Source organism: Marmota monax, unplaced genomic scaffold (assembly GCF_021218885.2).
Source record: "Marmota monax isolate L192 unplaced genomic scaffold, Marmota_monax_Labrador192_F-V1.1 WCK01_AAM20220418_F8-fsc00003, whole genome shotgun sequence".
Lineage (NCBI taxonomy): Eukaryota > Metazoa > Chordata > Mammalia > Rodentia > Sciuridae > Marmota > Marmota monax.
In genome coordinates this window covers 8630414-8658363 of record NW_026694084.1, presented here as the reverse complement: position 1 = coordinate 8658363, position 27950 = coordinate 8630414, and the positions used below count along the sequence as shown (strand labels likewise).

Here is a 27950-nt window from a genome sequence, read left to right as displayed (position 1 = left end):
ACCTTTGAGTGTCTCCAGGAGAGATGGAGTTCAGAGCCGTGTTGTGTGCAGTGCCAGGCAGTCTGATCACAGACAGGCAGTGCTTGTATCCTTCTCAAAAACTTTCCTGCTGGGCTGTTAATGCATCGGAGGTTAATGTTTAAATTGGAATCATGTCCGCCACAGCTGTGTATGAGTGAATCTGCTTTACTGGGAATCAGAGGGGCCAAGTGGAACATGAAGGGAGCATTTTTTTTTCGTTGTTGTTGTCGTTATTTCTTTTTTTTTTTTTTTTGTCTCCGACATGAGCTACATTGTTATTTCTCTGTGGCTAGAGAGGAAGAGCTGGGTGGGCAATAAAGCAACAAATACCCAGGATATTGAAACAATGTTTTTAACCCTTAATTAGACTGTATTATTTGGGTATCATGTGATATAATTTAAATATTTCACCATAAAGTTGGTTTACATAGGCAAAAATGATTTTCATATTTATGAAGATTTTAGCTTTTAAATTTTGTTACATAATAAACACAATATGTTCATCTCTTGCATTTGTTACATGTCAATTATTCACTTACAGGTTTTTCCCTTGGTTGTTAGAAAAATATATTCATATTTTAATGCCATACATAACTGAATGTACTATAAATTTACTGTGTTGCTCTAAAGGACTGGCAATGGAATTCTGTTTTCTCCTCCTTACCTACTTAACCACCTTTGTCCCTACTACCCTGGGGGAGGTAAAGAGGCATGCAGAGAGCCTCAACACAAGACACTAAATGTGTGTAATGTAAATTTGGCCTCTCAAGCCCCTTTCTAACACCTCTAGTTCCTGTGATTTTACAACATGGGTTAAGAATTGGGGAAGTTAAGGATGTAAGGATTTTGCTGGTTACCATAGTGGAGATTGACACTTGAAAAGAAATAAATTACTTTATCTTGAACAATGTTCTCATACACTGACTGTGAGGAAGCTACATAAATAAGTAAACAAAGTGGGAGAGCATTTATTTTTAACCAGGGAGTCTGTGAAGCTGCCAACCCAAATTCCTCATATGAGATTCTGGCTTTTGAGAACAGCTATTCAGTTCATATGATTAGAAATTAGACAAATATAAATGTTTCTTAGCGAGGGGTACCCTCTGCCTTTCTATCCTATATTGTCAGCTTTCAATGTGAGTCAAGGATTTCTAGGAGCCTTGTTTTAGAGAAACTTCATAATTTTATCTAAGTGGTGGCAGTTAAATATAGGCAAACCATAGAATTTATTATCTAAATCCAGATGCTTTTGATAGTGAAAGTGGAACAGTTACTAATATGCCCACGCAGTAGGCTTAAACCATATTGGGGACACATGACTATCCTAATTATAGCTCCTTGAGTCTATGGATCGAACAGCTAAATGCTATGCACAGCCCCTGTGGCTGAATAGAGCACATTGAGTGGCGGTCGGGAAGGACAGGAGCAGACAGCAGCTTGGGAACAAAACCTGGTTGTGTGGTGTTCTTGATACTGTGCTGCTTATTTCCTTCTCCTAGTTTTATACTTGCTCTTGGTAGTTTCTGTTTGTTTCCTTGTTGAGATTAAATTTATAGACCTCGACTTTGAGGAGAAAGGAAGGAAATGTGAGGAAGAGTCAGATTGTGCTGTGATGGTGTGTTATTAATGAAAACTGGAAACACAGGAGGAAGGCTTGGGAGGTTAGGAAAAGTGATTTGTTAAACTCCTGAGTCATTGAGGGTCTATAGGATGTTGAGGAAGCTATTATAAGAAGGCAGCTAGAAGTAAAGGTTTAGAATTCAGGGGAAAATATCAGGTCCAAAGCTATATATATATTTGGGTTTTTTTCCACATACAGTTGACTGTTAAGTCTTTGGGAATGGGTGACATTATTCACTCACTCACTCATTCATTCTACATTTAGGGTTATGATTCTGTCTTTATAAAGTTTCACTTTAAAAATAGCTCAGTGATAGAGCGCTTGCCTAGCATGTGCAAAGCACTGGGTTCGATTCTCAGCACTGCATATAAATAAATTAAATAAAGGTCCATCAACAACTGAAAAAAAAAAGTACAGGGTCCATGGGAGCACGTAGGAGGGATAGCCAGCTAAACTTAGGAGTTTGAGGAAGCTTGAATCATTTAGGACAGGCCTGGCACAAGAGAATGTAAACTGTATAAACATGAACTGAGAAGAAAGTAGAATGCGGAACTTTAGAGAGTGCCTTCTTTTAAGGGGGATAGAGGAGAAAGGAGTCCGCAAAGGAGCCCAAGAAGAAGTGGAAATAGTAGGGTCAAGAGAAAGTGTCAGAGAACTCAGTCAAAAAGAACAGAGATAATCAGCAATGTCAAAGCAATGTATGGGCTCAAATAGGTTGGAGATTAAGGAGACAGATTATTGAACTGAGATTATGTGATTGTTAGTGATCTTGGAGATCAGTTTTACTGGCATGAAATGCAGATTGCAGTAGATTATGGAAGTATGGACATTTTTAAAGAAGAGAGGTAGTGGTAATAATTTGAGGGCAAAAGCTCAAAAGTAAGGAAATATTTAAGAATGGGAGAGTCATTTCACTCAAACAACTTTGTGGCATAAGGAAGGAAATGGAAGCAGTAGAAAGATTAAGAGAGCAAAGCACTAAGGAAATAATCCCTGCTACCCTGTTGGAAGTTCGGGAGGAATGTGGTCAGAGCATATGTGAATGGTTCAGGCTTGGAAAGGAATCTTCCTTTGAGACACAAGAAAAACACACAGACTTAGAGGAGAGATCTTGTGAGGAAAAGTTAGGGCATTCATAGTAGTGTTTTCTTTTTCCAGTGAAGTGGGAGATAAAGACTATGAATGTGACAAAGCATAAAAGTAAAGTTGAGGGCTTTAAGGAAGATGGCAACATTTAGAAAGTGGAAATGGAATTGGTCCAAAATAAGCAAAAAGCAGCAAGCTTTGCAATCTCAGCTGAGGTTTTTTGTTTTGCTTCTTTAAGTCTCTACAATGGAACCAATTTGTCATAGTTTTTACTGGTACCTTGAGGATAGAGTTGGAAAAATTAATGAATGGTTAGGTGAGCCCCTAATTGAGTCTCTGTCACAGTGGGGAGGAATTAGAGATATTCATGTGAGTGTCATTGAAATAATTGACAGTCTTCAGTTCTGATTGCATGTAAGTAAGAGAAGTTAGGTGATGTATGGTTTATTTAGAGGACAGAAAGAAGCTGTGGATTGTGCTGAAGGCAAAAAAAAAAAAAAAACTCAGTGGGAGATCAGATAGAAAAGGAAGAAGAGTGTGATCAGAGATAGGAAATTGTGCAACTAATGTGGTAAGTGGTAAAGAGAAACTTGTTCTTAAGAAAATCATAAAGTGTGCTGGGTTGTGGCTCAGGGATAGAGCGCTCGCCTAGGACGTGTAAGGCCTGGGTTCGATCCTTAGCACCATATAAAAATAAATAAAATAAAGGTATTGTGTCCAACTACAACTAAAAAAAATCATAAAGTGGGGGCGGGGGAGGATTAAATGAACTCTAGATAGGGCAAAGGAGAAGAGGGGAGGGAGGGGAAGAGAGGGGAATAGGGATAGGAAAGACAGTGGAATGCAATGGTCATCATTACCCTAAGTACATGTATGAAGACATGAAGGATGTGACTCTACTTTGTGTACAACCAGAGATATGAAAAAATGTGCTCTATATGTGTAATATGAATTATAATGCATTCTGTTGTCATATATAACAAATTAAATTTTTTTAAAAATGTGGTATATATATTCAATGAAATATTACTCAGCTTTAAAGAAGAATGAAATTATGCCATATGCTGGTAAATGGATGGAGTTGGAGAATATCATGCTAAGCAAAATAAGCTAATCCCAAAAAACCAAAGGCTGAATGTTTGATATGTGGATGCTAATTCACAATAAAGGGTGGGGGCACTAGAGAAGAAAAAAATTACTTTAGATTTGGTAGAGGGAAGTGAAGGGAGGGGAGAGGAGGGGATTTGGGGATACAGGAAGGACAGTAGAATGAAGCAGACTTTTTTTTTTACTTTATGTATATATTATGCTTGCATGACCAATATGATTCTATAACATGTACACTCAGAAAAATGTGAAATTATACCCCATCTATGTATGATATATCAAAGTTTATAAATGCATCCTGTAATGTATAACTCATAAAAACAAATAAATAAAAAAGAAAAAGAAAATCATAAAGCAAAATTCCAGAAAGTAAAAAAGCCTAGGCAACTGGACACAACTGTGTATGGCAACTTGGTATGCAGTGTCCACAAAGGTTGGGTCATAACAGGATATGTATATACTGCGCATAGTCTCTCATGGGCCTCATGGTAGCAGTAGGTGGTAGACATAAAACAGGAGTGAAGGCAAGATGGGGAACAAAAGAGAAGGGAATAGATTTGGGTTCCACCAGAAGCTAGCAGTCATCATTTCTGTCACAATTATCCTAGTCACCATTTCCACATCTGCACAATTTTGCTCTCTTCAATGTTCCCATTTTTTTTTGAAATCAAATGAGTTATTTTGACTTCAATTAAAGAAATTTATATGCAGCATGTCAAATCTTTTAAAATTATAGCTTTGAATGTAGCTGACCCAAAGACAAAGATGTTGTTTTATTTTGCCATTTAGAGAATATTCCTGTTCAAATTTAACCTGACTTCTGAATTTTAGTTAGTGACCTGGGTTATTGAATTTCCTTTGAGATGACTTTGGAATTAATGGAGCAAATTATATATATATATATATATTTTCTAGTGCTGAGGATTGAGCCTGGGGCCTTATACATACCAGCAAGCACTTCTGGTACTGAGCTACTCTTTCAGCCCAAGAGACACTTTTAAATGTTGTTAATTTGGTAATTTGAACTTTCAGTTTCCTAGTGTACCTAAGTATGACATTAGTTTAATTTATACACTTTAAAAAACTTAACAACTTAGGACATATTTAAGAATAGATTTTAATCTGTTACAATCCTATCTTGTTAGGTTTATAGTAAAGTAAGGACTAGTCAATTTTGTAAGTCAGTCTCCTAAAACCCTCCCAAAATTAGAAAAAGAAATATTTCTATATGAAGTGTGTATGTGTTGTGTGTGTATGTGAAACAACTTTAACTTTAAATATTATAAAATTGTTCAGTAAGAGTATGGTTCACTTTGGGCTACTATACCCAACTATTTCTAGAAAAGGAGGTTTTTGGTTTTCAAAGTTACAGAAACCGTAGATTACTTAACTAAAAAGAACTTCTAGAATGGCTCTTAGGGTCTCTTCCCTGTATTTCACAGCACTCAAGAAGAAGAGCTCTTCTCTGCTACTGTTCAAGCCTCATCTTTTAACCACTTTAAAAATTTTGAAACCTGTCTGTTAATTTTCCCTCTCACAAATCTCATTAATGTTATTTAAAGACCTTAAGTATTCTTTATATTCCTAGAAAATTTCAATAAATGACTGAAATTTCCTTTCTCTTATATCTTGAAGCTCTTCAACATCTGCACTAATGACCTAGATCCTGCTTACCCATCTCCAATGTCTCTTAACTTTATTTCTCTTCAGTTGACTATAGAGATGGCCATACATTGTCATTTGCAACTACTCACCTCTAAATATTTGAACTCTGAAATTCTCCTTTTGGATCACAGTTTTGCTTTGAGTCATTAAGCTGTCATTCAACCACTTAGCAAAGGTTTGTTGAGTGCTTGTCACATGTTGAACTGTACAGTGTTCCCTTTTAACAGCCCTCCATTCCTCTACCTTATAACTTCTAGCTCCTTGATATTCTGATTTTTACTTTATGTGCTTTGCTAGTTTATTTTTTATTGATTTATCAATTTATTTGACAAAGATGAGAAACACTAAATGAATATAAGGATATATTAATAAAAATTACCAGAATTTAAACATGCACAGAAATAGAAAAAAGGAATTAAAAGTGAAGAACACAAAGAAAAATAAAACACAGGATTTAAAACCTGGAGTACTGCAGCATATTGTATGGCAGTGACATAAATTATTATCAAAGTGATTATCAAAAATCAAAAGATAATAAGTATTGGTGAATGTGGATTAATGATAACACTAAAACACTGTTACAAATGTAAATGGCACAGTCATTATGGAAAACAGCATAGAAATTCCTGAAAAATTAGAACTAGAGCTACCATTGGATCCAGCAAATCTATGTAAGGTCAGGCAGCAGCGACCAAAAGGAGGCAGATTTTAAAAGGCCACTGAGCGAGGCTTTATTGAGATTTCGCTCCCAGGCAGAACTCTTAGACTGACAGAGTGGGTCTAAGTAGAAGCGCTGGGGGATCCACGGGACTGGAATTCTTATTGGGCTTAGAGTCCCTTGGCCTACTGGAGTTGGTGATGGTGGTGGTGGTGGGAGCTGGCTAAGATCCAGGATTGGCCTGGGGAACCTGCTGATTGACAGGCAGTTCTGTCAGTGCCTGATCGGTGTTTCTTTCACGCTCTTGTGTTGCTTGGTGCTTTGTTCCTCAGCCGCCTCCACCTAACCATCTACTTCTGTGTATTTATTTGTTCATTTTAATTAATTTATTTAGTATAATTAGGTATATATGAAGGCAGAATGCATTTTTATTCATTGTACACAATTGCAGCACAACTTTTCATTTCTCTGGTTGTACACCATGTAGCATTGCATCATATGTGCAGTCATACATGTACCTAGAAGAATGATGTTCATCTCATTCCACCATCTTTCCTGCCCCCATGACCCTTTCTCACTCACTCCTCTTTGTCCAATCAAAGTTCCTCCATTTTTTTCCCATGCCCCCCTCGCCCCATGATGGATCAACATCCACTTATCAGAGAGAACATTCGGTCTTTGGTTTTATGGGATTGACTTACTTTTCTTTGCATGATATTCTCCAACTCCATCCATTTACCTGCAAATGCCATAATTTTATTCTCTTTTAATGCTGAGTAATAGTCCATTGTGTATACATACCACAGTTTCTTTATCCATTCATCTATTGAAGGGCATCCAGATTGGTTCCACAGTTTTATTTGCTTTCCTATTTTATTGTAGATCGTTTCAGTTGCTCTTTAACCAGCACCTTTAATCCTTTTTTTTTACTTGAACCTCACTTCATTTGACCTCTTCTAGTATTGTGTGTCTTCTCTATGGATTTGGTACAATTCAATAGTGGTTTATGGGATCTATTCTGCCAAGAACAGTTGGAGATTCACAGATGAATAAGTTATAGTCTTTTCCCTCAAGCATCTGAGCCCAGAAGAGAGGACACATAAGTACTTAATTGCAGTATAGGGTGCTGGACATAGAACATATGATCTTAGGAGGAAAGCAAAAGCTTCCTAGAGGAGGAGAAATCCATGTTAGTTTTTAATTTTTTAAAAACCGGAATTTATCAAGCAGGCAAAATGTACAATAGGCTCAATATTCAAGATTGATGGAGCAATATGTATAATGATATGGAATGGTAGACCTGCAAGATTAAAGGAAATTATAGAAAATTTGGTATTTGAGTATAAAGTTTGAAAGGCAATTCATGGAAGATAAGCATAAAAGATTGTATAGGCAGTCACTGGAGATCTCACTTGTAATATGTAGCTCTGTTGTAGCGTTTATCATACTGTATTCCACAGTGATTTTTCATCTTCATGTCACTACCAAGTGGGCTCCTTCAGGGCAGGCATTGGCCCTTATTCATTAATCTTTGCACACATAACACCTAAGCAAGCGTCTAAAACATAGTAGATACTCAGTAAATGCTTGTGTAATTAGTGTGGACTCTTTAAAACTTTTTAAAGATTTTTAAAATTCGGGCTCAGTGGCACACAACTGTAATCCCAGCTACTTGGGAGGTTGACACAAGAGGATTGCAAGCTCAAAGGGAGCCTGTGCAAAATAATATAAAAGGGTTTGGGATGTTGCTTAGAGGCAGAACACTCCTGGGTTCAGTCCCTGCTATCACATACACACACACACACACTATATATATATATATATATATATATATATATATATATATATATATATATATATATATATATATTTCTGAGTTGAGTCTAGACATTGTAAGAACCTTTTTAAAAATATTTTTTTAGTTGTTCATGGACTTTTCTTATTTATTTATTTATTTATTTATATGTGGTGCTGAGAATTGAACCCAGTGCCTTACACATGCTAGGCAAGCACTCTACCGCTGAGCCACAACCCCAGCCCCAAATAGACATTCTTAGACACTCTATTTTTAAACCTGATGTTCAGGATATGGCATATCTAGTACATAAAAATTTTACAAATAAAATGTTATCAGATTTCTTCTCAGATATAAATATTATTGATAGACAAGACCAATGGGTAGAACAGAATAGATGTCTACGGCAGGTTGGTTAAAAGTTCTTTGTATATCTTCCCATTTACTCATATCCCCTTCCTGTACCTCCTCCAGAACGTAGGACACCACATGAAGATATTTTATGACAAAAGGGATAATTAGAAGACTCATAAAACTCTGTAGCTCAGTTAGGGAGGGCAAGAGGTCTGCTTGGTATCTAGAGTAGAAGACTAATAATAGTCAAAATTTCAGTTCTTGTGTATTCTAGCCTCTTGTTTCCAAACAGGCAATTTGGAGCTGGGGCAGAATGTCTGCCTTGCATACACAAGGCCCTGGTTTGATGTCTAGTTCTACCAGCAAAAGAGCAGAGGGAGGCATTTCAAATAACTGGGGAAAGTAGAAAATGTTGTGAATATAAAGGAAAAAAAGGAGTCTTATAACCTTGACTCAATCATTATAGTACCTAGTACATCTTCAGAATTTTGTCAGCTAAGAGAAATTGGCAAATTGCTAACCACCAATGAAAAAATAGAAAAAGAAAACCCAAATTCTTTTGGGTAACACATTGCTTTGTCTTTAGTAGTCTAAAGCTTTTTTGCCTTCTCTTGCTGCTTTTTAAACGCCTTTGCTGAGGATGCTAACCACTGTGGTTTCTCCCAATGTCCTCTCATTCCTTCCCATCCTCCCTTAGTATATTTTTGCCACATATGTTGCTCCATCGGCCACTCTTGACATTGGACTGCAGCAGGAAAAGAAGAGAGACATTTACAAGAAAATACAACCACCATTTGAAGACCTCTTTGACACAGCAGAAGAGTACATCCTCCTCCTCCTTCTGGAGCCCTGGACCAAGATGATGAGGTCAGACCAAGCTACTTACAGAGAGGTATTGTGGCTCTGATAAAGGTGTGCACCTTTCCACTTTACTACACAACTAATGATAAGCAATACCGCTAACTCACAAGAGAAAAACTGAAAAAAAGAACTCACATGGGCCCCAGATATAGAGTTAAGATTTGTGTGGGTCAAAAGTTTATTTATTTATAAAAATAAAATAAAAATATTTTATGCCATTTTCCTATTGTCTCCTAACAAAAATACTAAAATCTCTGTCATTTTTTGTTCCCTGTACAAATACGTCAGTAGAGAGAAATTTGAGTTCTGATTTTCTGTGAAGCAGCAAAAGATCCATGGTAACATACTAGTTAGTATATACTAATGTCCTATCTTGTTATGTTTCAGCAGTGGCCTTAATTCTGATTAAGGGAAAAAGCCTGTTTCATTTAATGTTCGATGAGTTATATGAATATTATACCCATGGAAAGTATAAATGTTTCCTATGTATTGTGAAAAGCAGGTCCTTTGACTTCAGTGCTTCTATTTTAAAGCATCCCCAGATATTTAGGTCAGAGTGTTTTGTTAGATAAAAATTTCAACACACTTGTTTTTCATTCCAAAAAAAAAAAAAGATTATTTTAATTTTTGGTGCTTGAACATTTTCATTTTTCTTATTGGTGAGTGGAGGAATTTTCTTTAAATATTTATTTTGAATCACAAATTAAAACCATGCTTAGATATTCTTATGTTAAGTTAATCATGCATTGTATGCTTGAGGTGATTTAAGGTGGAACTCTGCTTTTTACTGCTATTCTTTATTCATATTCACTCAGCAACTTGTTAGATAGTCATGTCTTCAATCAGGAGGGGTAAGTTAGGTGATGATGGTAAAATTAATACCAAAGCACCTTGAATGGCACTATACTGGACAAGCTTGAGATTTACTAAATTCAACAACGAAAATAGATTTTCACTCCTGATTTCTCTCTTTTTTTCACTCCTGATTTTTCTCTGAAAAATTAGCATAACATCTTTTCTACTACAGAAATATATATACTAACTAGGAAAATCAGAAGATTATAAAATCTAAAAAACTTCTCTCTAATCAATTTTTAAAATCTTTACTCTATTGGGTAGAGGAAGGGTATTGTATAGGATATCCTGCAGTGGTAAAAAAGATTTGGAATATAACTAACTTCCCCAAACCCCAAATCTTCGACATTAGCAATGATACAGGACAAATTACGTACTGGTTTTTATTTATATATATATTTGTAGTTGTAGATGGACAGAATGCCTTTATTTTATTTGTTTGTTTTTATGTGGTTCTGAGGATCAAACCCAGTGCCTCACATGTGCTAGGCAAGCACTCTGCCACTGAGCTATAGCCCCAGCCCTACATACTATTTTTAATATATGGAAAAAATGAATCTCTTTCTTAGTCCTAGAAACTTTCTTAAATTTAGTCCAGAGAACTTCTCTAAAAGCCCAGATGACTCTTATTATGTAGACTCTTTCCTAAAAAGGATACTCAAGCAGACTACCCAAGCTTTCTATTAAATTCAGAAAGTTCTCTAGCAACTAGTTAGCCAAACCAGGTTTTCCCTGCAATAGAGACACAGTGATCTTGTTCTTCTGACTACATAGAATCGTGCTCTGAATACTGAGACCTGCTATGAAAATTAATTTAATGATTGTCTTATCTTTTGCTACAACAATAAAGCCTTTGCTCCCAGACTAATAACAATATGGAGTCCAGTCATTTCTTGTTCTCTTGTGAATTATTTGGTTCCTAAAGCTAGCAGTGTCTGCCTTCATGACTATTATCCTGTTACATTGAATATAAACTCGAAATGTGACCAACATATTTACATTGTTTGTTAGTCTACATGGGGTGTTCAAAAAGGAGGCATGATCATCAACAGCCTTATATCATTACATAAAAATGTCTGCAGTTTTTATTGCATGCATGTGAAGTGTGATTTTGCTGTAGCTAATATTTTTAACTATGTTAATCTTCCACTTTTGCCTCCAAAATAACTTGCTTTGTTGGCACTCATCCTTGTTTTTTAGCTCACTGTTTTTGGAAATTGAGCATTGTGCTCCACACTCTTTCATAATGTACATTCTGTTGATGTTACAAGCTTTGTAATTATTATTTTTTTAGGTGGAACTGGTGGAAGAAACTCGGCAGCTAGACTCTTCATGCTTCCGAAAGCTACGGGCTTTGCATAAAGAGACCCTTCACAAGAAAGACGAGGTAAGATAACTCTCTACATAGAAAAACTAGCCTTTTATCCTTGAGAGGGTTACTTTATATGTTGGTGGCTAGATCTTACCTTGAGGAGATCATGTACTGATAAAATGAGGACAGGCCACATCATTTTCCTGCTGGTTTTTTTGTTTGTTTGTTTGTTTGTTTGCCTAGCACATTGCATTTTACAGGTATCACATTATATTTAACAAAAGAGCCAGAAAAACAAAGCAGATAAAGTAGAATAGGGAGACAAGCCATTTGTTTGACTTAGCTAAGACTGGAAACTTGAGCTTTTAAGCGACATTACAGTACTTTGAAGTATATTGTTTTTTTTTTTTTGTTGTTGTTGTTTTGTATTTGCTCAACATAAGAAATGGTAGTGTGACAGCAATAGACAAACAACAAAGAAAAAATATGAAAAGGAATTGGGGAAATTGGTTAAAAATGTCATAGAATTGACTAGGGTATTAAAGTGTTATTTTACCTTATAAATATGCAACTTTTGCATTGGCTAAATAAACCATGATAGATCCACACAATCATAAATTTAAATGTGTGCATCTACATAGAAATGATACTTAATTGACCTAGAAAAGGTCAAGGACATATTATAATATTAAAATGTATGGATCAAAAACAATGGTATGGACTGATCCTATTGATGTAAAATCATATATGCATTTCTACATGTATACATGCATACATGCAAAAAGAGATGTCTGGAAAGATATTCACCAAAATGTTAACAATAGTTTTGAGTGGTGATTTTTCTTTTTTTTTTTTTTTTTTTTTTAGTGGTGATTTTTCACTTTCTTCTCTGTATCTACCTACAATTTTTATTCTTATACAATAAAGTTTTACAAAAACAAAAAGTTATTTTAAAATGTAAACTTTATAATAGTTGCTTTAGTAAATTAGAAGTTCTCTATTTGAGACATTACTGTTTATTATTTTTCTATGCTGAAAAATTTTATTTCTTGAGTTTAAGCAATGGAAGTCAATAATGAAAATGACAATACTGAAACAATAAAAAATCGAAATTATCTGAAGAATAACTGTACAGTTTATATATATGTGTCAACTGCCTCTGTGTGTTAAATTTCTTTATTGGCTTTCTAATAAAGCATTCCTCTGTGGTTGTTTAAATCCCTCCATCCCAACTCTCAAAGATGAAAAATTGTTTTAACAAATTTTCATCTTTGTTTGTAGGAAGAATCCCAGTTTGGCATCTTTCATGTTCTGAGTATTTTCAAACATTTTCATCTAAACATTTTATCTAAATGTTTTATCAAACATTTTTATTCAGCTCTGCATTCAGTTATGATACTTGATAACTTTTTCCTTAAAGTGCTTCTCTTAGGACAGAAAATACACTCACAAATCCTTTTGGAGACTTGTTTCATATAGGTGATAATTTGCTGTAACCAGTAGAGCCCCAAGTACTTTTTTATGTACTAAGAAAAAAAAAAACAAACAACAAAAAACACCCCTCAAACCAAAATAAACACCTGTTGTTCCCAACAGCCAGAGTGGTTTTTGTAAACATTTTCTCATGGTTGCCTCTAGTCCTTTGATTTTTATGAAAGAAATAAAATGTCCCCAGTTCTCTTTAATAAAATTTTACACATATAAACTAAGAACAAAGAACTGTTTTGACATTGTAGAGTTCTAAGAAAGAGAGGCTCAAATTAAACAAATAGTAAGTGCCACTGCATATATGGCCCCCCAAAATTCCACCAGAAAACTTCTAGAACTCATAAATGAATTCAGCAAAGTAGCAGGATATAAAATTAACACACATAAATTAGATTTGTTCCTATATATTAGTGGTGAATCTACTGAAAGAGAAATTAGGAAAACTGCCCCATTCACAATAGCTTCAAAAAAAAAAAAGAAAAGAAAAAACAACTTAGGAATCAAACCTTAGAAGATGGAAAGATCTCCCATGCTCTTAGATAGGCAGAATTAGTATTGTCAAATTTACAGATTTAATGCAATTCCTATTAAAATCCCAATGACATTCTTCATAGAACTAGGAAATGCAATCATGAAATTCAGTTGGAAAAATAAGGGACCTAGAATACTGATTACTATCTTGTGAAGTATACATAAAAATCCATAAAGTTGTCACATTTTAAAGTTTTATTTTAAACTTCATGAACTAAAAATTGTTAACACTTTCCATAATCCTTCTACAGAAAGAGAGTTAATTCTTTAAATATTAGTAATTTATCTCATGGTCAAACACTTTCAATAGCACATATGAAGATAATTAATTATGTAAGTAATTATATGAAGAAGGAATTTTCGAAGAATAAGCCTGTCTCTTTGCACTTTATAGCTTGTAAACTATCCACAAAACAACAGATGTCTTAAAATTACCTAAAAATGTAACTTTTATAGGAAGGTGATTACATTAGAAGGATGCACTATTAGACAAGTATCTTTTATTGCTTTGTAACTTTTAAAAATTGTGTTATAGAAGAGTGTTTTATGTTCATGATGTATTGTTTAGAAAAAGAACCAAGTTACAACCTTCATTTTTGTTTGTTTGTTTGTTTGTTTGTGGTGCTGGGGATTGAGCCCAGGGCCTAGTGCATGCAAGGCAAGCACTGTACCAACTGAGCTGTATCCCCAGCCCACAACCTTCATTTTTAATAAACTACATGTAATATACAAAAAAGACTGGAATGATACAAAAGCATATTAATGGTGGCTATCTCTAATGTTATTACTATTGGTGATTTTTTTTCTTTTTACTCCAAAAGACATTACTTCTATACCAAGAAAGTATAATAAAATTAATATTTTAAAATAAGTGCTTTGTATATAGTGAATGTTTACTAAATATTCATATTAAGAAAAGAATGGAGTAAAAAGGAACAGAATAAGAATCTGAATCACCTAGATACTTTATCTACTTCTACCACTACTAAAAAGCCTCGGCTTAATTGTTGATTTTTCTTTCAATTTCTCCAATGAAAATTGCCAATAGTTTGTTGCATTTAAGAGATTTTTATGCGAAGTATTATGTCACTAGGGCACCACTGGTGAAACTGGAACTAGTGTTTTATCACTCTCTAATGTCTATAAAGAAACAGAATATTGGAATAATGTTCCTGAAGAATACAAGCATTTTCGTTTTAATGATCTGCTGAACAACAAACTGGAGTTTGAACATTTTCGTCAGTTTCTTGAGGCTCATTCTTCAAGGTGAGGAACCAGCACCATTTTTAAATGTATTCCTTACTTAACACATCATTTTTCTTAGCCACTGGTTTTGATTCAACATATTATAATAGTGCTAGATTTTTACCCATGTCACTAAAGACTGTTAAGCATAATTATCTGAAATTTGTATGGATTACTTTTTTGTTGGAATGCATTTTATTGTATCAAACTCCAAAATGTTATTTTAAGTGATTACACAATATTTATACTTTCAGCATTGCTTAACTTAAAACACCACTAGTACCTTCTACTTTTTCTTTTCTGCTGTTTATTTTGCATTTCTCTAGACAAGTACTTCAATTACAATTTCTGGAAAGTATTTCTTTTACATTTTTACATTTCACTAAGTTTCTTGTTTATTTTGATATCAGGGATTGAACCCAGGGGTGCTTAACCACTGAGCCACATGCCAGCCATTTTATTTTTTATTTTGAGACAGGGTTTCACTAAGTTGCTTAATGTCTTACTAAATTGCTGAGGCTAGCTTTGAACTTGTGATCCTCCTGCCTCAGCCTCCCAAACTCCTAGGATTATGGGTGTGTGCCACCATGCCCAGCTAGCTATTTAAATTACTAGACTATTTTACAATTTATTAATGGAAATAATGGGGATGGAAAAAACAAGTCTTTGGGAGTAAAAGATAAAAGAAATTCTAAAATTAAGCAGCTTTGACAAAACTATCTTGCTGTTAGTTCCCTGAGATACAAATCTGGGACATATTAGCAAAAGTGCTTGGGTATCTCAATAAGCACAACTATATAATATATAAAGGAAACATTGTGGTTTTGAACAGAATCTTGGAAACTTATAACATTTACCTGTAATAAAATGAAGTATTGATCATATTGTTTTCTCTCAAGTTAATAGAAACTGGGTGCCAAATTTCACTCTATAGAGTTGCCCTTCATTGTGCGTGAAGTTTTTTAAATTTGGCCTTCTGTCAAATGGACATGTCGTATACAGACATTTCTCCAAATTTGAAATTGATGATCCTATTCCATCATTCGTGGAAGACCCCATCACTATTGATGAGCGGTTTTTTTTTCTGGTCCCAGTATTCCTTTTCATCACTCATTTGTTTAACCAGGATTAGGATTATAATAGTCAAGATAACTGCATAGGAAGGCAAGAGGTGACAGTGTGCTCATCAGTTGCATGGTCTAGTCCATTGTGCTCATTAGCCAAGACAGCCACTTTCTGAATCTGTCAAAACAGCAACTTGTTTAGTGTTTAGTAGAATTTAGAGAAATAAACAAGAAAGGCTCTATTTTTCTTTGTTTTCATTTTAGCATGGATCTTATGTGCTGGATAGACATTGAGCAGTTCCGAAGAATAACTTACAGTGATCTAAATCAAAGGGAGGCAAAATCTGTATACATTAAAAAGAAATACCTTAATAAAAAGTATTTCTTTGGACCTAACAGCCCAGCTACTCCATATCAGCAAAACCAGGTATCAGCATGTAAATCTGTTTTTTTATTTCAAGTATGAAAAACAGTCATTTATTTCTTTTTGCCAACAACCTGAAAGTCTGTTTTTCCTTTTGTTTTGCTTTTATGGCATATGCTAAACACTTTTGGTATCTTATTTATTTAGGTATTTACAATTCTATACATTAATGCCTTTAAAATTCATTCAAGTACATACTACAAGAATATGTTACTAAAAGTAATTTACAGGTTGAAAAGAACTTGTATTCATGTAGGTCTATATTAAGGACATTGCTCAGAAAATTAGGGATACAATTACAGCTTTATACCTATTGTACTTGAATTTCTCCTTCATTCATTCATTCATCAAATATGAGTGCCTTTGATATGCCAGACTGTGCTGGGTGCTCAGGACAAAAAGGAGAACAAGATGGACAAGTTCCCTGCATCTCTCAACATTCAAGAAGACAGCCATTGTCAACCATTAAACTAATCTCTCTTTCCTCTTAATTGTTATTATTCCAATCATAATTGATCTTTGAAAATTCTGTTTACAGTTGTCCCCAGAAACCATTTTCATTGATTAAGAACATAGGTTTGACCATTTTGTTATACCAGAGTCCTACAGATTTAGTCACAACTCATTAATAACAATAGCGTTATTAGACTTACAGCAAACACACACCTTAGATTGGGATTCAGCAATGGGTATGAATGCTCAGTGATCTAAATCAAAGGGAGGCAAAATCTATATACATTAAAAACAAATACTTTAATAAAAAGTATTTCTTTGGACCCATGTCTCAACTTTTATGCCTTTAAAATATAAAAAGTTAGGTATTATAATTTATTTAGTTTGAAGTTTGTTACTTCTTCATCACTACCTAAAGATCAAATATATACCATATGATTATGTATTTTAGAAGCTTAAAAGGATGTCTGTCCTAATGGTGCACATTTATAAATTCAGATTAATGTTAAATTTATTGAATTAAAGAAAAATGAATAGACACTCATGAATAGAGTAATCCAAACAAAGAAGCTGTAGCTTTGGAGGGGTTGGAAGAAACAAGTCTTTGGGAGTAAAAGAGAGAAGAAATTCTAAAATTAAGCAGTTTTGACAAAACTGTCTTGCTGTTAGTTCCCTGAGATACAAATCTGGGACATATTAGCAAAAGTGCTTGGGTATCTCAATAAGCACAACTATGAAATAAGTACATGGAAAACATTTGTTTTCTATTTGGTTTGTGCTATATCGTGTGAGGGTTCATGTATCTGATGCTACTGTGTGAACCTTCCATAGTACATACGACTGCATGGCTATCATAGCAGAATTTTTCCAGTGACTCTGCTTCATTTTATCATAACATTTTTTTGTTTTGTTTTGTAAGTATTTTTAGTTAAGATTGACACAATATCTTTTTTATTAATTTATTTTTATGTGGTGCTGAGAATCAAACCCAGAGCCTTACTCTTGCTAGGCAAGTGGCTTTACCACTGAGCCACAACCCCAACCTCATCCCTACATTTTTAATTACTTATTTTATACTTGAGGCTGTCCAAATGATATTAAGTTTTATAAAGATCATGCCAGTCATAATATCAGTTACTTAGCACTTTGCTCTTTGATTAGCAGGGTAATCTTTTCCTTTTTTTATGTAAAAACAATATTATTATTTGATTGTTTATTATTTGATAATATTATTTATTATTAAAAAAGGACTAAGAAGTATTTCTCTTTATAATACAATATTAGTAATTTATTAGTAATTTATTAACATGACTAATCAAAGGAGAACTAAATAAAGAGGGTGAATGTTCCAGTCAGCAATCCAGAAATTTTGAGCAGTATGTAGACAGAAACAGGTAGAGGACAGATAATTTACAACAGGAAATAGCCATTAGTGGGTTGTTGAGGCCAATAATTATGCTACAGGAAAATTTGGGCCACAGAGAAATTGTTTTTGAATGGTACCACTTATGTAAGACTATTATCTGTCAAAATGGCATTTTTCTACTTCCTGTTGCCTACTTTCTTCTGAGACTTGTTAAAATGCCCTGCATGGGCTGAGGATGTGGCTCAAGTGGTAGTGCACTTGCCTGGCATGTACAGGGTGCTGGGTTCGATCCTCAGCACCACATAAAAAGAAAATAAAGATGTTGTGTCCACCAAAAACTGGAAAAAAAATATTAAAAATTCTCTCTCTCTCTTAAAAAAAAAACAAACAACGCCCTATATAACTACCACAATTGTCATCCTGCTGTCTCCATTCAAAGTTTGTAGGAAATGGAGTATTTATTTTTCTTTTTCAAAAAAGAAATGGCTCGATTTGACTAGAATTACAAATTCAGCTTAGAAGAGAACTTAGAAAGCTAACAGATGAATGCTCTCATTTTATAATTGAAGATATTGTGTCCATGGAGGGAAAAATGCCTGTGCTTGTGATAATACAGAATAAAAATCCCACCCCTGGGGCCGGGGATGGGGCTTACTGGTACAGTGCTTGCCTAGTATGTAGAAAACCCGAGGTCCAATCCCTCAGCACTGGGGGAAAAAAAAAAAAACTACCCCTGTGTTCTTCACATTTTATTTTATAGTAAGCCAAATCATACTTCTTGAACAACCACCATACAAACAACCATTCTTGGTTGACATTAAGGGAGTTGTCTGTCATTCCTTTATACATTATAGCCAGAAAACAAAAACTTTGAAAAATTGTGGTACCTGTCAAGTTTACTGCAATAGTTTGGAATGAATGAATGAATCTTAGTGTTATTTGACAAAGCACAAGTTTGTAGTTACTGTTTCATTTTTTTATTTTCTTAGATAATGCATTTAAGTGGTGGCTGGGGGAAGATTCTTCATGAGCAGCTTGATGCATCTATTCTAATTGAAATTCAGAAGCATGTCCTAAACAGGCTAGAAAATGTGTGGTTGCCATTGTTCCTTGCAAGTGAGCAGTTTGCAGCCCGTCAAAAGATTAAGGTATGAAATTTGTATATTATTTGAATAGCAATTGACAGTACCTGTCAAAACCTCACATGCTAACCTGCTGAGCCAGCCACTGTACTTGTGTGGTTCAAAGCCTGGAGTCAGACTTCTAAGATTTTAATCTCAATACTGCCACATATTAATTGTACCACTTTTAAGTTTCACAAATTTAATTTTCTCATTTGAAAAATGGAACTAACAGGGGCTGGGGCTGTAGTTCAGTGTCAGAGTGCTTGCCTAGCATGCGTGAGGCACTATGTTTGATCCTCAGCACCACATAAAAATTAAAAAAAAAAAAGCATTCTGTCCATTTACAACTACCCCTAAAAAATCTTTTTAAATAGAACTAATAATAGTAATTGCTTCATAAGGTATTTGTGAAAATGAAATAAAATTAATATGGTTAGTTTCTTAGCATGGTGCTGAGCATACAACAAACATCAAATGTTGCCTATTAATATAGTTGCTATTTAAATTTTTTTTTAGTTGTAGATGAATACAATATCTTTATTTTATTTACTTATTTTTATGTGGTGCTAAGGCTTGAACCCAGTGCCTTATATGTGCTAGGCGAGTGCTCTACTGCTGATCCACAACCACAGTCCTATAGTTGCTATTTGTCCTCACACAAATGGGCAAGGATATATAGACATCGCTGTAATACCATAGGGGAAAATAGTTGAGTTACAATAATTTCACACTATGGAAAACTATTCAGATTACCATATAAAATAAGATTATAAAAATGAGATGAAATATAAACTTGAGATTTCTACATGTGTTGATATGAAATATGTTATTTATTGACTGAAACAAGCAGAGCAATATATGGCGAATAATTCTATTATATCTATTTCCATCTCTATATCTGTATATATACATATCTGTCTGTCTATATATTTATCTTTCCATTCAACATTCGAGCTACCTACTATGATTTGGATCTGAGGTGTCCCCCAAAAGCTCCTCTGTTAATGCAGGAATGTTGGAGGCAAAATGATTGGATTATTCAGTTACAGTTGGGTGGTAATTGTAGGCCAATGGGGCTGATCTGGAGGAGGTGGGTCACTGGAGGCATGCCCTGAAAGGGTGCATCTTCTCTGCGGCCTCTTCCCCCTCCTCTCTGCTTCTGGCTGCCTTGAGCTGAGCAGCTTCCCTCTGCCATGCCCTCCCCCCACCATGTGGGCCTCACCTTGGGCCCAGAGGAAAGGAGTCAGCCATTTGTGGACTGAAACCTCTGAAAGAGTGAGCTCCTAATAAACTCTCCCACCTCTAAGTCCTTCTCATCAGGCACTTGGTCACAGCAATGCAAAGCTAACACACTGCCTATCTTTTTACTTATACTTCTAAAAGGACCTGCCTCCTGGGAATGGGTTTGAGGAGCAAGCAGGATTTTTACTTTATAAAGTGGAGCTTTTTTTGCTTTGTTTTATTTTTATTTTATATGACCAAGTATTACTTTGATCACTTAAAACGTCATTAGCATTCCTAAAAGCAGGCAAGACTGATCTTTACAAAAATAGTAGAAGGGTTGGAAAACATGTAATTTTGGACTAAAAGACATATGGCATTAATACTGATCAGGAAGAACCCGAAAAAGCTTTTCTCTGTATTGTATTCAATTTATTAAACACTTTGAGGTCTACTTATCTGAAAATGTAGACTTTCGAGCAGAGCAACTTAGGGAAAAAGCAGTACATCTGGGAGCACAAAATTTATAGTATGGAGAAAAAGAGCCAATTTGTTTCAGGCAAAAAGTTCCTGGAAATAAACTTTGGGAAAACTCAAATCTCCTTGTTCCCTTTTCTTCGGGGAAACTCCAATTCACTATACAAAGCCAAGAAAAAGGACATTTGGCTTACTAATATTATTTACCACATTTTCTCATTATGTTTACCACAGTAATTTTATCGTAACTTGTAGTCATTTCCTGACTTAGCATTCTTTGGATGGTCAGCAAAATAAACTGATTCTGGCAACCTTAAGCCAAAGACAGAAAGGAGGGGTGAGAATTTATTATCAAATGGTGCTGGTGCATCGCACAACTTAGGGAAAGAGTTAACACCCAACCTTCAGAAAAAATGTAGGTGAGGACAGCCCCAGGAACCCTCAAGAGTTCTCAGATCTTTTCTCCAAAGTGTGGCTATTAAAAAGACTTGGGCCTGAGGATGTAACTCAGTGGTAGAGTACTTACTTAGCATGCACAAGGTCTTGGGGTTTAAACAGTTTAGCCCAACTGGTCCTAGTCCTTGTTTCTCTAGATCTACTCTTGGATCTATCTGCTATGGGTAGGGAGGTAGGGAGAAAGAGCACAGATTTGACAGGAGCAATTCCCAGAAAGGGAAAATATTATATAGAGACAATAATCCCCAAAAACACAGTTGTCTCTTAGTATCCATGAAGTACTATTTCCAGGACCCCCTTGGATACCAAAAATCTGCTGATGCTCAAGTCCCTCATATAAAATGATGTAGCATTTGCATATAACCCAATCCTCCAGTAGATTTTAATTCACCACTAATTACTTTTAAAACATTCTAAGGTAATGTAAATACTTTGTAAATAGTTGTCATACTGTATTGTGGGGAATAAAAAGGAAAAAGTCTATGCTTATTCAGTACATATATAATTTTTTTCTGAATATTTTCAATCTGAGGTTGGTTGAATCCATGGATGAATAACCAATGGATAGGGAAGGCTGAAGGGATCTACTGTGTTTTTCTCTGTGTTAGGAGTAACTTTTGGACTCTTCTAAAATTAATTGTTGAAAAGTACATGGTTAGGAAATAGCACAAAATTCTGAGGAGCTAAAATTATCACTCCAAACTCAGTTTTTATGTGAGCCAAAATAAAATAATCATCTGCATTTAGGGGATTGTGGTTGGGTGTAATCTCTATTTTGCAGATAAGGAAACTGTTCTGAGAATGAGTGGCTCACCTAGAAACCTGACTACAGGGCTTTTATTTCTAATTGATCCTCTTCCGCCTGAATGACTCCATCTCTTATCCAACCTGACCTTTGCCTCATTTTTTAAGCTATTAAATTGGTAAATAATCTCAAAGCTGAACATTCTGAATAAGGGGGATAAAATTGTTGGTTTTGTTTTTAGGTACAGATGAAAGACATAGCAGATGAGCTTTTACTACAGAAGCATGAAAGGAAAATCGGGATCTGGAAGGCAAGTGATCATTATATTCCTCCTCTTCTAAGTTCCACTCCATCTAAAGTATTATTTTTCCTTCCTCTTCATGTTCAAAAACCTTCATCAAAGACACTGCTTTCTGAACCACCAACCGATTGCTGATAACTGTTCTTACTTAGCAGATGAAATTTTGGCACAAGTGTGACTCTGCCAGAGCTCTCTTCTTAAGAATTCCTTGACCACGACCATAGAAGTGTGTCCTTTAATTATGATGTTTTATTTTGTTTTGTTTTGTTTTTGCACAAGGCCCTGGGTTTGGTCCCCACACACATACTCTGTGTGTGTGTGTGTATTTGTATATGAACATATACATACATATATATGTATATATAAAACACATACATATATACATATATGTACACACATATATATGTGTACATACACACACACACACACACACACACATATATATATATATATACACACACACACACACATATATATTCTGATTGTGATGGATTTATTGAGACAAGCTATTCTTTCCAGCATATGGTAGTTTATTTATTTTTGAGAGTAGATTATACAAAAAGAATAGTATGCAATGGGATCAGCAAGTTTAGACATTTTACATTATCCCCTTTATTTAGAATAAGTTTAGCTTTAAAATAATTAAGATACTATCATTTCAGTGATTATTAAACCCACTCTAATGATACCTTACTAGTAATTGCCCATTTTGCGATTTATAAGCATCATGAACATAGTCATCCCTTTGAGCCTACAAGTTTATGTGTATTTATTCTTCTGCAGGTCATGATAGAAGGCCACACTAGGCCCAGGTGATCCCCTGCAAACCAACAAAGATAAAAATTTAATCAAATGTTAGAGGAGTGCATGTGTCTGTTAGGATGCTCTTTCCTGGATTTCCTCTTGAACGGAAATAATTTTTTTAAATGTTTGATTTTTTTTCTGTGTTTTTAGTTGGAATACTAAATAGAATGAGCTTATATTTTCTTATTGTGCCTTATATATTATATTATTTTCTATTTAGTTAAATTATGGGTTTTAGTTAAATTACTAAGTTTTAGTATCTTAAGAAGCAGGTCTTAAAACAGTATTTGTTGAGTGGGTTTTAAATAAACATCCCAGTCTAATCCATAGTTGTTTCTATTTATGGGGCTATAATTTTAATATGGACCAGATGGTAAGGGACTTAAGTTTTTGTCCAGAGACCATGGCATGTGCCTCACTAAAGCAGTGATAGACATCTATGCACTTTATCTGGGTTAATGGCACCACCACCCATCCAGATTGCCTGGAAATGTGTTCACCCCTCAGTTCCAACTCAGATGTCATCTTCAAGCCCTGATCTCTAAAGGCTTCACTTTTCCATGCAGAATTAGTTATTCTTTCCTTTGTATTCCCACGGCACTTTATGTAACTCTGTTAAACATTTGTATTGATGATCATATATGATTTTTTCTCCCAAGGAATTTATTTTGTGCCTTGTCAGTGATAAATATTTTTCTTGTAATTTAATCATTAATATAATCTGTAAGTACATCTAAAATGGTGCCTTGGGAATGATGCTTTCTTGTATGGTTGTACACGACGATCAACTCTGGGGAACTTCAATAAAATTAAAATCTATTCATCAAATTCAATAAAATCCATTTCTTATGTTTTTTAATCTGAGAGGATAAAGGGAATTGAATGTGTGATTTTAAATAATCAAAATAAAAGGAGGAGACATGTTATATTTCAAAATTGTGAAGATATAAAATACATGTAGGTTAAAAATGCCCTTCAGCATTACTGAAGCACCATGGGTGCCTCTGGATTTCATGTTGCATGGTGCAAATCCTCAGCAGAGAAACTTTATTATTTTAAAAAAGTTACTTACTACTTGTTTTTATAATTATTGATTATTAATCATAATGTATTATTAAAATAATACGAAGATGTTCTGCCTAAAACCATGAGCTTTCAGGATACAATTATAGTGAAGTTCAATTAATTGATATCTTTAAAAAATTAGAAACTCTTAAGTGTTACACTGCTTTTACTTTTTAAAAGGCAGGAGAATTATGTAATAGTAAAATAAATAATGGAGTAATATCTAATCATGACATTAAGATTATCATGTTGTGTTTGAGTGCCGAACTCTTACCACCCGCCGACAGGTAGGGTTGCCAAGTTGCAGTGTTTTAACATTCTCTATGTAGCCATGTGTTCTAAGTCAACTAGTCATTTCCTTTTCCCTCTACCTTTAAAAAACATGATGCCATAAAAATATACAGGAGACAAGAGAGCGGGGGAGGGGAGTTGTCCAGTTCTATGGTATACATGACATGAATTTCAACAGCCAAAATTAAAGGAGATAAAAGTCAGTAATTTAGCCTACTTGGTGACTTTTCTACTTTTTAGAGCACAGTTAATTTTCTGTATTCTGTTTTGCACAGCCAGTGGAGAGTAAATGGATTTCTTCATGGAGTGATATTATTGCTTTTCGTAAAGCATTGTTGAATCCAGTTACTGCAAGACAGTTCCAACGTTTTGTGGCTCTAAAAGGAGATTTACTAGAAAACGGGGTGCTCTTTTGGCAAGAAGTACAAAAATATAAGGTATCGTATTGGAAGCTGAGGAAAAACCACTTCTTTTTTGAGGAGGAAATGCATTAACATATCAAATTCCTAACTATAACTCTCTAGACAAGATTTGTATAAGATCTCAATTTTGCCATCTTCTTCATCCCAATTTTAAGTACTGAGATGCTTATTACTCGTTGTCTAGATACACTTACTATTATATCGTGAAGAGTAAGTCCTAAAATGGTAGTAATAGGTTTTTTAAAGGCATTAACATGTATTATGATCATAGAATGAGTACCTTCCTGGAGAGAGTTTTAACTGAATTTTTCTATCTTACATATGTATATATATATATATAAGTGTGCCATACACATTTTTTCCCTTAAGATATCCATATAGCCAATACCTCTTTATAAGAATTCCTCCCAACTAAATTTATAGCAATTGTAATCAGAGATTCCGATTTATAGATAAACCACAGATGAGAAAGGTTTTTCTATTAGAAAGAAAGGCCAAATTCTTAACAAAATAAATAAGAGAATAAGGGGTTAGACACACAGATAGTTTATTTGCAGATTAAAGTGTTTAATGGAATCATATATTATATTGTCTAGACTTGAACAGAGAAATGTTGTCTAAAAATACTTAAGAGGTATCTAGCATCTGTTTAAATGCTCCCAGGGGTGTAGGCTTATTTTCTTGTAATCAGCCTATTTTATCTCATTGTAAGAGTGGGGAATAAAAATCAAACTAGAATTCAAGAGTACAGTGTTTTCAGTTGGTCTATAATGTAAGTTTGTATTATGCAACACTAATACAGTTGCATAATATTTGTTCAATAAAATTCATGCTTTCTCCAACATACATGAAACTTTTTTCTACCTTTTTCTGGTTTTGTACTATTCTCAGTTTAGGTTGTAACAGAAAAAAAAAATTTTTTTTGAGAAGTTTTTTCACAATGTTTCCCAACAATCATACCAAAATAAAATTTTTGAGAATTAGAAAGGAGGTAGAGTTTGCTTTCCACAACAGACAATTTTTGAGCAGGGTGAGCAGAATCATCTTAAAGTGAATATGAACATGAATAAGCCCAAGACTGATAGGACAAGAAGAATGAGGTAAACCTTATAAAAAAAATATTTAAAAAGAACATGGACTCATAGAAGCCACTCTTAGTGTTGTGGCTGCCCTTAGTCTCCATTTTAGTATCTTTTCTACAGTATGGCATGAAGGACTTAAGAATACTCGGTGGCTATATTTTAAAATACACTATAAAATTAGAAATCACGCTATGGGAATAAATCCATTCCTCTGAGAAGCATCTCTTTTGTGTCTGGAAAGGTGAGCACAGTGTGTTGGCAGGGTTTGAGTAGGTATAGGTGTAGCACAGAGGTAATGCTGGGGTGGTGGGGCAGGGAGATCTCAGCAGGAGTGGTGGCCCTTGTACTGGGTCCTGAGGGAACTTGCCGGCTGGAAGGGGCTCCACTGGGCAAAGCCTTCACTGAGCTCATCTTATGGGGCTTACTCTGCTAAACATTTATTGTCTGGAAGATATTGTCTTAATGCTTTTCATGTAATAATGAATTTATTCTTCACAAGTATCCTATGAGTTCAAGGATATTTTCACCATTTTACAGATGAGAAAACTAAAGCACACACACAAAAAGTTAAACTCCCAACATCACCAGCTAGTTAAATCATAGAGCAAGAATTTGAAACAAGTCATTCCAATGGGAAAGCCTAAGTTCTTAACCTCAAAGTAACACTGTCTCCTAGTAATAATTACGGTAATATTTAAAGAGCTGGCTGGAATAAGCTTAATCAGATGTTATTCTGTATTGTGAAAAAATCAGAAAGAACCAGATGTACAAGAGGACACTGGTTACAATTATGAAACATCTCCACGACAGAATACTTTGTGTCAGTAAAAATCATGCTGTGGGAGAATCATCAATGATGGAAAAACATGTTTATATCATTGATTTATTCTAAAGTAGCTACTAGAAAACAGTATGATTTGATGTAAAATGTGTGTGTGTGTGTGTGTGTGTGCGTGTGTGTGTTTATACAGAAAAGATTAGAAGGACATTTTCATCTAACAAATATTTATTGAACCCCTACCAGGGGCCAGGTTCTATATCCTGAGGGTTCAACCATGATCAAAATAATCTCTCTTCAAACTCATGATATCAAGAGAGGTTCAGACAATGGCAGACAAGGCAATAATAAGTGTGTCATTAGGGCAACAGCAGCAGGGGAAGCCTAGGATGCTAGGGAAGTAGGCAGGATGGACGTCTCTCTTGGAGTCTTGGAGAACTTACTAGAAGGAAACATACTTAACAAAACCTCTATAATAGGTGACAGTTAACTAGGCTAGTGGCATGACAGGGTGGGACAATTAGGAAAAAAATCAGGCCCAATCAAAAAATTCTTCTATATGATAAGCCCACTAGTAATGGCAACGAATGCATCCCATAATGTAACAAATGCCATTTAAATATGTTTTTTCTAAGGTGATGCTAAATTAAATAGAAATGCTAACCATTGTTACAATATAATGTTTTATATTAAGCTTTTTCACACATAACTTTTGCCAAACCATACATAAATTTTACATGACTGGTACAAGAATTTTTCTTTCATATTATGTGTAAGACAGCTAATACAATGACTGATAGGTACTGGACACTTAATAAATATTAGGTAATTTCTGACCTAGAATTAGAAGTTTTCAAATTTGTTTGCTTTCAACTGATTAGAAAACAATGTCTGGCCGGACCTAGTGGCGCACACCTGTAATCCCTGCAACTCAGGAGGAGCACAAGTTCAAGGCCAACCTTGGCAATTTAGTGAGGTCCTAAGCAACTTAGTGAGACCTGTCTCAAAAAAATCACAAGGACTGGGGATGCAGCTCAGTGGTAGAACCCTCACTAAATTCATTCTAGTAGCAGAAAAATAAATTAAAAATATCTTATTGAGCCCCTACCTGGGGCCAGGTTATATATCCTGAGGATTCAACCACAATCAAAATAATCTTCTCTCTCCAAACTCATGGTGTCAATAGAGGTTCAGATGATGGTAGATAAGGCAATAACAAGTGTGTCATTAGGGCAACAGCAAGGGAAGCCCAGGATGTTATGGAAGTAGGTAGGATGG

The 27950-nt window shown here is 34.8% G+C and overlaps 1 protein-coding gene across 3 annotated transcripts in view; it reads left to right on the top strand.

Annotated features, from left to right (window-relative positions):
* The window catches only part of Rgs22 (regulator of G protein signaling 22), a 110288-nt gene that overhangs the window by 64331 nt on the left and 18007 nt on the right, over positions 1-27950 (top strand). For all 3 annotated transcript variants that reach the window (XM_046465007.2, XM_046465008.2, XM_058585641.1), the window contains exons 15-21: positions 9005-9199; positions 11318-11410; positions 14448-14620; positions 15928-16090; positions 18896-19054; positions 22171-22239; positions 24666-24827. In XM_046465007.2, the coding sequence (XP_046320963.1) occupies positions 9005-9199; positions 11318-11410; positions 14448-14620; positions 15928-16090; positions 18896-19054; positions 22171-22239; positions 24666-24827 (1014 nt within the window). The remainder of the gene's footprint in view (positions 1-9004; positions 9200-11317; positions 11411-14447; positions 14621-15927; positions 16091-18895; positions 19055-22170; positions 22240-24665; positions 24828-27950) is intronic.